At 40.5% G+C, this 10000-nt stretch overlaps 2 protein-coding genes and 1 long non-coding RNA gene across 5 annotated transcripts in view; all 3 read right to left on the reverse strand.

The window, feature by feature from the left end:
• LOC127645810 (myomegalin-like) overlaps positions 1 to 311 on the reverse strand; it is a 106717-nt gene extending 106406 nt beyond the window's left edge. For both annotated transcript variants that reach the window (XM_052129488.1, XM_052129487.1), the window contains exon 1: positions 54 to 311. In XM_052129488.1, coding sequence (XP_051985448.1) covers positions 54 to 103 — 50 coding nt within the window. In that variant the 5' untranslated portion in view covers positions 104 to 311. The remainder of the gene's footprint in view (positions 1 to 53) is intronic.
• A 3685-nt stretch (positions 312 to 3996) lies between these two features.
• LOC127645827 (uncharacterized) lies at positions 3997 to 6176 on the reverse strand. The gene is made up of 3 exons (XM_052129511.1): positions 6045 to 6176; positions 5120 to 5338; positions 3997 to 4697 (listed from the first exon to the last, which is right to left on the reverse strand). Exons 2-3 carry the CDS (start codon positions 5328 to 5330, stop codon positions 4456 to 4458), a joined length of 453 nt encoding a protein of 150 aa, XP_051985471.1. The 5' UTR covers positions 5331 to 5338; positions 6045 to 6176; the 3' UTR covers positions 3997 to 4455.
• A 416-nt stretch (positions 6177 to 6592) lies between these two features.
• Positions 6593 to 10000, reverse strand: part of LOC127645836 (uncharacterized) — a 16257-nt gene continuing 12849 nt past the window's right edge. For both annotated transcript variants that reach the window (XR_007970808.1, XR_007970809.1), the window contains exon 2: positions 6593 to 8718. This is a non-coding gene — a long non-coding RNA (uncharacterized LOC127645836). The remainder of the gene's footprint in view (positions 8719 to 10000) is intronic.

Here is a 10000-nt window from a genome sequence, read left to right on the forward strand (position 1 = left end):
ATTAATGACACATATGAATAAACCTATGATAATATCATCACATTGAGTCTCACCGCTCATTTTCAGCCCAGTTCGTGTCGTCCGCTCCGGCGGTCCAGTCCATCGTGAAAACACCGGGGAGACCGTGTCCGCAACCCCGATCTGTCGATCATACATCCATCTGTGCGGCTGGCATAACTCTCACAATGAAATCATGAACCGGGTCCGTTCTGTCCGTGAATGACTGTGACCGTGAGCGTGCAGTGATTCTCGGTCTCGCGCCCCCTCCGGTTCGGTTGTGTCTCACGGCTGTCCTACATACACCGGCCCGTTTGTGAATCTCTTTGACCTACATCAGCTGAATTATGTGCCCGATGTTAAAACACTCCAGCTTCATATGCAGAGACAACATAAACATTCATATCGCTGTTGTTGCATAATCAAATAATTCTGCCCCACTGCAGGACAACAGCATGATGTGTGACTCAATAACACTTTCAGTTATTGTTCATTCTGCAGAACAATCATGTTTGGAGCACTATAGAAACTGTGTTTGATCATCCTGACCAGCTGGACGCAAACAATGGCGTAGGTTGGGGCGGGGCTATCTGGTAGTTGCTCATTGGAAGATTAGTTTGGGGCGGGGCTATCTGTTAGTTGCTCATTGGAAGATTAGTTTGGGGCGGAGCTATCTGTTAGTTGCTCATTGGAAGATTAGTTTGGGGCGGGGCTATCTGTTAGTTGCTCATTGGAAGATTAGTTTGGGGCGGAGCTATCTGTTAGTTGCTCATTGGAAGATTAGTTTGGGGCGGGGCTATCTGTTAGTTGCTCATTGGAAGATTAGTTTGGGGCGGGGCTATCTGTTAGTTGCTCATTGGAAGATTAGTTTGGGGCGGGGCTATCTGTTAGTTGCTCATTGGAAGATTAGTTTGGGGCGGCGCTATCTGTTAGTTGCTCATTGGAAGATTAGTTTGATGATGATGACTAAATGCGGTCGATTGATGGACTACGATCGTGAAATGGAATGCATAGACTAACTATTGCCCACAAAAGCCTTCGTCGGCCAATTGACAGGGACGCTTGCATCTATGTGAACCTCTACAATTAATCTAGATGGACTTCAAAGACTTTGGTCATTAATCTTACAGTTCAAACACAATCAATGTTTAAACAATGACCCTTAACCCTTACTTAGTTTAATAATTTTAAACCATGATTTTAACTATACATAATTAATATTTACATTACATTCATAATGTTAGTCAGAGGGGAACTGGCCCCCACAGTGAGTCTGGTTTCTCCCAAGGTTATTTTTCTCCATTAATCTACATCTTATGGAGTTTTGTGTTCCTTGCCACAGTCGCCTACAGCTTGCTCACTGGGGTTATTAACTCTTTCCCCGCCAGCGTTTTAAAAAAAAAAAAAAGTTGCCAGCCACCGCCAGGGTTTTGACGATTTTCGCAAAACTTTAATGGCCCGCAGAATATTTAATTCCATGAATATATGAAGATGCTATATATCAAAATAAAGATCTGAGCCTCTGCTTTTAGGCAAATAAAAAACGATTTTATTTTATCTTCATTTGTTATTTTTAATGCCATTAAGGCATTAAAGGTAGGCTTTGTCAAAAACAACATTTCGGACAAAAAGCTGAGAAAAAGGCATTTCTATCTACATTTTGAGCTACATTCTCAAAACTCCACTTTACTTTTAAGACGATCGCAGTCTGCTTTTTTTTTTTTTTTTTTTTCTTTGTTTCTTTGATCAAAGAGTTGCGTACTCTTTCAAAACATGCGTGCGGGTCTTTCTTACCATATTCCACCTAAAATACGGATACCAGGAAAATTCTGTGTTTGGCGGGAAGCTTTTTTCATAAAACCCGGAAAATTCCGTGTTTGGAAGGGAAAGAGTTAATATAATTATCATTTAATTATTTTTAAACCATTAAAATCAAATTTTGTCTAAATTACACAATGATGATTAATCGACTTTATGGACGTTGCAGTTTTTGTTAATGTTTCTGTTAATGCTGATGTTCTGTGAAGCTGCTTTGAAACGATGTGTGTTGTGAAAGGCGCTATACAAATAAAATTGAATTGAATTGAATTGAATTAGTTTGGGGCGGGGCTATCTGTTAGTTGCTCATTGGAAGATTAGTTTGGGGCGGGGCTATCTGTTAGTTGCTTATTGGCAGATTAGTTTGGGGCGGGGCTATCTGTTAGTTGCTCATTGGAAGATTAGTTTGGGGTGGGGCTATCTGTTAGTTGCTCATTGGAAGATTAGTTTGGGGCGGGGCTATCTGTTAGTTGCTCATTGGAAGATTAGTTTGGGGTGGGGCTATCTGTTAGTTGCTCATTGGAAGATTAGTTTGGGGCGGGGCTATCTGTTAGTTGCTTATTGGCAGATTAGTTTGGGGTGGGGCTAGTGATCTTTTATAAAGGAGGTTGCAGAACTTCTGATCCGGAACGGAAAAATACCGTTTCTGCTCAGAACGAACCGAAATGAAAGACATTGTTTTTAGTCCCTGTTCTAAACTTGTCCCAACCTTATTCCTCCATTACTGTCATGAACTCCAGTTCCACAATCCACCCCGCGTCTTCCAGTTCCCACACTTGTTCCCAATCACCTGAATATTAGTTTCACCTGCACTGTTTTTGTTCTGTATTTATACCCTGCCTGTTCACTTTAGTTTTGTTGGTTATTGCTTGTAAATCACTCTGCTTTGCTAACTCCAGTGTTTCGTTTGTTGGTTCTCGTGTTTTGTTTTCTTGTTCACTGATCTCCTGGCTTTAACGTTGCTTTCGTCTCTCCTACGCTCCTCTGGATTTGCCCTCTGTACTTTTGCCAGTCTGTTAGTAAACCTGTTTTCTGCAACTGAATCCATCGTCCAGCTTCGTTACATTTACGTCTGTTGAGCTCTGTGATTGGTCAGCGCGTGAGAGACTGGTGCGCTCAGCTTCCTCTGGCACTCATTAAAAGTGCATGAAATTAAAATACACATTTTACAATAAATGCAGCTGATGAATGGTGGAAGGGATACGGACTCAATCGTGCCGTGCTGAAAACAACAGGTGAGTCAATCCAGAAACAGCAGGTGAGTATTATCCAGACAGGGAAGTAACGGGATGTACAGAAGAAATCACAACAGTCTCTGACATTTGCAGGAAACTTCAATGACACCGAAGAGTTCAAACGCTGGAGACCAACAAGAAACACAGACAGAACAATAAAAGGTGATTAACAGGTACATCAGACACTGACGAGAACAAACAAAGAGTTGAAATCTGAATAAAAACAGTCTTTATTCACTGATGATCTGCCGCTCGTGATCACAGAGTGCTGTAGTGAGGGAGAGAGAGACTAATGGACATTCAGTTCATTAAAGATCGTTAACAAAAGATCATTTCTATGAATACATTTTTGCCTCTGACAACCGTCACGGCTCACAAACGTATTTCTGCATTGCCTAAAATGAATGTAAAGCACAAGAGATGGTTAGAATTCATGACTTTTATTCATTCAGTTTCATTTCTCTGTATAAAGCGTTTCACAATTACAAGTTATTTCACAGCAGCTTTACAAAGAATAATGTCTTAAAACCCCACGAGAGCAGGACACACTACAGCTTTAAATCTAATCAAAGCAGAGAAAGCATCGTTACTGATGTCCATTTGATCTAGTGATAGCCGAAAAATCTGCAGATAATCAACCAACATTGAACTATTCCTGGGGTGGCATCCTATGGCACACGTGCCAGCATTGGCAGGCGGACGGGTAATCACTGGCACGCCAGCAACAGGGAGAGACGTGTAGATTATTTAATTCATATGATATTCTGCACCTGCATTCCAGTGTATGTAATCCTCATGATCATGAGCTGAATGGAAGTCACTGTTAAAGTGTGACGAGACTGCAGATACACAACAGACTCGTGCAGCGCTTCACTTTTTACTCGCGCCATAAACTGAAAGTGAAGCGCTGCACGAGTCTGTTGTGTATCTGCAGACTCGTCACACTTTAACAGTGACTTCCATTCAGCTCATGATCATGAGGATTACATCAACATGTAGATTGGGAATGCAGGTTCATTGACCAGGAAAATCCAAAATGGCGCTCCTTGTCAAAAAGGTCGCGACCCCCGGGCTATTCTAATGTAACCGTCAGCAGCCGATACTGAAGTGGTCACTCCATGTGTTCAAATGTTTCGTGCAGTTCGAGTAAATATTTGCTTAAAATAACAGTTCATTTAAATTCTGAAATGATGTAAATATTGTCCTGACGGCTGCTAAACAGTAAACACCGATCGCGTTGTATTGAGCGCACTTTACTCTCTAGACGTCGGGAACATGGTGGATTTTTAGTCAGTCCTGCAGAGATTGTCAGTGTGTCACTGAGACCTGTCACTTGTGTTAGTTTGTCACCGCAGGATCAGATTATATAAGTTATATAAGTTATAAAACCCTCCAGCGCCACTTCTTATACATTCTTGCCGAATGCAACGCGCGGTCCCGTTCGTGGCGGTCTTGGCTCAATCCCATCAGAGATGATCCAGATTGCGGGTGTGTATTTGCCCCCCTCCATCACCACTTGGATCTCCTCGGCTCGGGCCAGTTCCTCCAGCTCTGGACTCGTCTCAGGACACCAGTCCACCATGAACTTATCTCTGGTCTCACACAGGTGGACCTCAACCTCCTCCGGCTGCTCCCCAAACAGATAATCTACAGAGAGACACAGAACATCCTGGCATCATGGCAATACAAACCTGTCTTTCTCATTTCCGCGGAACACTAAAGGAGATGTTTCGCAGAATGTTCACGCTGCTCTTTTACAGACAATGATAACATACAGTGACCAGAAGTGGTCAAGCTCCAAAAATGCACCACAAAAGTATCATTAAAGTGGCTCATATGAATAGAACGATATATTCCGAGTCTTCTGAAGTCACACGATAGCATCGTGTGAGGAACAGACCCAAATTGCAGTTATTATTCAGCTCCTCTGAAGCGCTCAAATCTCATTTACATTCCGATTTCAAAACGGCACGTCATTGAGTCACGCTCGTGACACACTTAATAACATCAGCTTGAGTAGATGATATTTGTCAGGTATGTGTAATAATGGTCAGATGTGACATCATCACCTGCTAAGTCGTGCATCAGATCTTTGATGAGGTGCCCGATGATGGCGTAGAGGGTCGCCACTATGACGACGGAAGCGAGGATGATGTAGAAGACGTGGATGGGCAGATGGATGTCATCTCGAGCAGGTGGGACGTAGGTTTTAAAGAACACGTCATTGTCACCTGAGGGGGGCTGCTGAAGGGGCTCCAGGGGGCTGGATGTCACACTCATGTCCGCAACTGTCCAATCACATCCAACATACTGATTTACTGCTTGTGACATCACTGATCATTCATTTGCATGATTTCATGGAGGTTATAAAAGAGGTTGACAGTTTCATAGCACACAACTCACAGTTTCCCAATTAAATCAAATACAATAACCCTTTTCACCTAACCCTAACCTAACCCTAACCCTAACCTAACCGTAACCCTAACCTAACCCTAACCTAACCGTAACCCTAACCCTAAGTTTCCCAATTAAATCAAATACAATAACCCTTTTCACCTAACCCTAACCTAACCTAACCGTAACCTAACCGTAACCTAACCCTAACCCTAACCAAACCCTAACCTAACACTAACCTAACCGTACCCTAACCCTAACCCTAACCAAACCCTAACCTAACACTAACCTAACCCTAACCTAACCGTAACCTAACCGTAACCCTAACCTATCCCTAACCTAACCCTAACCTAACCCTAACCCTAACCCTAACCTAACCGTAACCTAACCCTAACCTAACCCTAACCTAACCGTAACCTAACCCTAACCCATTTCCAGCACACATCATGAGAGTGAACGAGTGATTGAATCAGACTTTACTCTCATGAAGTCCACAGTGAAGAAGCACAGATATATACAGAATACTGTGCCAGTATATTAACACGTTCAGGACACAGTTCAGTGTATAAATGTGTGAAAGAGATTCATCTCAGTACTCACCGCTCAGATGATTTACTCTTTTCTGTCTGTGAGATTCATAATGACGCTGATCATGTCTTTGAAATCATGTCATGAAATATAATAGATAATACACCACTGAACGTTCACAGCACATCAGAGGAGCTGTGATTGGCTGACACTCTGAAGGTCAAAGGGTTTATCAGCCGTTATTATCTGTCTTTGAGACGGCTTAGTCTGGTTATGAGATGGATCATGTGACTGTATTAACACTGCTCGTGCACATGCTCACGGCACACATCAGGAGAAGCATCATCACATTCTCCGTCTGTCACTCTCTGACATAATGTTTCCTCAGTCACCATTCACTCCTGTGAACCTATTTAACACCAATGAAATTCAATGGTGACTGAGGCGGTCTGTTCTGCTCCTTTCATGCTCCACAGAAGAAATGAATACTGGTTTGGAACCACATGAGGATGAGTAAACGATGACAGATGTTTCATGTTTGAACCCTGTAAAGAAACCCCTCTTGAAACTTTATTCGGTCATGAATCTTAAAGCGCTTAAAGACACAGACACACAATCAGTTTGTTCTGTTTACAAGAGCCTTTAATTATCATTCTACATCATTTATGCCTTCAGTCTTACACAGTGCAGAACGTGGAACATCCCACAATTATTTTTCACATTTTTTTTAATGACATCAGAAATCAGAAGAATCACAATGATGACATCACAATGAACAGATTACTCACCACGCCCCCTTTTCATATATTAAGAGTATGTTCAGAATGAAATACTAATATACTGCTTACAGAGAACTGTGCAGAATATTGTGTTTCCTGTTTATTAAAACCTGAGCATTATTCCACAGTAAACATTTATAACCGTAGTATGCCGTTGCACGCTTGTGTTCAGGACAGCATACTACCACACTAAAGAGGAAGAGTAGTATAGTAGTATACTATATGAGTAGTATAGTAGTATACTATAAGAGTAGTATAGTAGTATACTATATGAGTAGTATAGTAGTATACTATATGAGTAGTATAGTAGTATACTATGAGTAGTATAGTAGTATACTATAGTAGTATACTATATGAGTAGTATAGTAGTATACTATAAGAGTAGTATAGTAGTATACTATAAGAGTAGTATAGTAGTATACTATATGAGTAGTATAGTAGTATACTATGAGAGTAGTATAGCAGTATACTATATGAGTAGTATAGTAGTATACTATGAGTAGTATAGTAGTATACTATAGTAGTACACTATGAGTAGTATAGTAGTATACTATAGTAGTATAGCAGTATACTATGAGAGTAGTATAGTAGTATACTATGAGAGTAGTATAGTAGTATAATATGAGAGTAGTATAGTAGTATACTATATGAGTAGTATAGTAGTATACTATGAGAGTAGTATAGTAGTATGAGAGTAGTATGGTAGTATACTATATGTGTAGTATTGTAGTATACTATAAGAATAGTATAGTAGTATACTATGAGTAGTATAGTAGTATACTATGAGAGTAGTATAGTAGTATACTATATGAGTAGTATAGTAGTATACTATGAGAGTAGTATAGTTGTATACTATATGAGTAGTATAGTAGTATACTATGAGAGTAGTATAGTAGTATACTATGAGAGTAGTATAGTAGTATACTATACGAGTAGTATAGTGGTATACTATAAGAGTAGTATTGTAGTATACTATATGAGTAGTATAGTAGTATACTATAAGAGTAGTATAGTAGTATGCTATACAAGTAGTATAGTAGTATGCTATAAGAGTAGTATAGTACTATACGAGTAGTATAGTAGTATACTCTATGAGTAGTATAGTAGTATACTATAAGAGTAGTAGTATGCTATACGAGTAGTATAGTAGTATGCTATAAGAGTAGTATAGTACTATACGAGTAGTATAGTAGTATACTCTATGAGTAGTATAGTAGTATGAGAGTAGTATAGTAGTATACTATATGTGTAGTATTGTAGTATACTATAAGAATAGTATAGTAGTATACTATGAGAGTAGTATAGTAGTATGCTATAAGAGTAGTATAGTAGTATGCCTTCTCATATTGGAAATAAAAATGGTTATTTTACATTTTGAACTCTTTTAAAATGTGTCAGTCTGATCAAGTAATGACAAGTACTTCCTGTTTATTCATCACACTGTAAACAGAAGGTCAGGTTGAGTGCTTTGCATTGTGGGATTCCATACAGATATCTGACATAAGGCAATATATGTTCATATCTGGTGTTCACTGATAACTCACACATATATATAGTACATATATGGATCATATATTTAAAAATACTACAAAACATATATTTTCACAATTTTGACTGTGTGTGTTTGATCACATATATGTACATGTATATATACAGTATGTTCATATGTGGCCATATATCAGATTCTGTATGGGATAGGGTGAGTATACACCCAACAGAAATAATGTGATGTGCTATTCTGAACATATCAAACGCTGTCCTCCATGTTTTCTACGGCAGCAACAGAGTGCCTGTGAACATTCAGAGTGATGTGATGTAATGATGCTGGACGCTGGACACATCAGATGTTCTGTGCTCGTGATGATGGCTGGTGTTGAATCCCGGCAGCAGTCCGGATCGCTCTTCCTCCTCCTCCTCACGGCCGCACTCAGCATCAGTGGAATCAGTTTTAGGGCCGAACAGCCAATCTGCAGACAGACAATTAAAACAGATCAATATTAGTCCCTGATAGTTCAGAGTCTGGGGGCGGAGCTTCAACTTCTCTCAAGAGATTATGGGAGGAAGATTTAATCTTGTATCGGAGGAGGGGGTGTGGACTAGGATCCTAAAAACATCAAGTCTGCATCTGGAGATTCAAGGGTGCACCTGATGCAATTTAATATTTTACATCAGTTCTATTGGACCCCCTCTAGATTATATAGGCTTGGTCTTAAAGACACGCCCACCTGCTGGTGATGCCAATCAGAAGATGGAGACACAACCCATGTTTTGTTTGGGGAGTGTTAAGATCCAAGATTTTTGGTTGAAGGTTATTTGTGTGATGTTTTGGGCACTCTTTGCCCCAGACTTTGTATTTTGGGAGATAGTCAGAAATTTGGGTGACAAATATATAAAAATGTGTTCTGACTAGAATCATGATTGGCAGACAAATCATTTTAAGGGGTTGGATGTCGGACGGCGGAGTGGTGTGCCGAGATGGGGGCAGCTTTCGAGGAGGTGGCAGGTACAAGGCTGGTTTCGGGGACTTGTTTATCAGAAAGTGGGGTAGAGATTTGGCAGTTTTGGGGGACTCTCGGGGAAGAGATGGAGAGAGAGAAGTTTAGTTTCATTATGTTTGTTTATTATATCTTAATTTTGTGTGTGTTATTTTATGTGACCACGGGGGTGTTCGTTGGGGGTCAGCGTGGGGTTGGTGTATTAGGGGTATTAGTGGGGTAAAATGTTGATTCGGTGTGTGTGTGAGTGTGTGTGTGTGTGTGTGTGTGTGTGTGAGTGTGTGTGTTTTTTCTTTGAATCAATACAAATGTTAATTACAAAAAGAACCCAAGGGTGTCATTCATGTGCTCAGTGCGACTCGTGCGGCATGTTCCGGGTCTTCTGAAGGCGTTTGATGGGTTTCGGCAAGGGACCACCTGCAGTTTGAGTCTGGGATTATTGAAACTCATATCATGACCCTTCAGGGAACTTGGAATGTGGCTTTCTCTGCCGTTGAAAAGAAGGTCCATGATATTCATTAAAACATTTGTGATAAAGACATTAAAAAACAGATGAAAACACAGCAGGAAGTGGCTTAAACTAGCCTAAGGGGTTAACTGGCCTCCCAGCGTGGCACAGCTGGTTAGACTGGTCTGCTTTGATGGTTTTAGAGGGATTTTGGGCACTTTGGTCGGATCAGTGAAACCAGCTAAACACCAGCAAACAACTTTCCACCAGAAGTGCTTCATCCACAAAACTAAACAAACAAGTCCT

The sequence above is a fragment of the Xyrauchen texanus genome, chromosome 6 (genome assembly GCF_025860055.1).
Source record: "Xyrauchen texanus isolate HMW12.3.18 chromosome 6, RBS_HiC_50CHRs, whole genome shotgun sequence".
Lineage (NCBI taxonomy): Eukaryota > Metazoa > Chordata > Actinopteri > Cypriniformes > Catostomidae > Xyrauchen > Xyrauchen texanus.

Excerpts from the sequence above, each read along its gene's own strand:
- LOC127645827 (XM_052129511.1), bottom strand. The coding sequence starts at position 5,330 with ATGAGTGTGACATCCAGCCCCCTGGAGCCCCTTCAGCAGCCCCCCTCA. Across the intron at positions 4,698-5,119 it reads TCTGATGCACGACTTAGCAG|ATTATCTGTTTGGGGAGCAG; the intron begins GTGATGATGTCA and ends GTCTCTCTGTAG.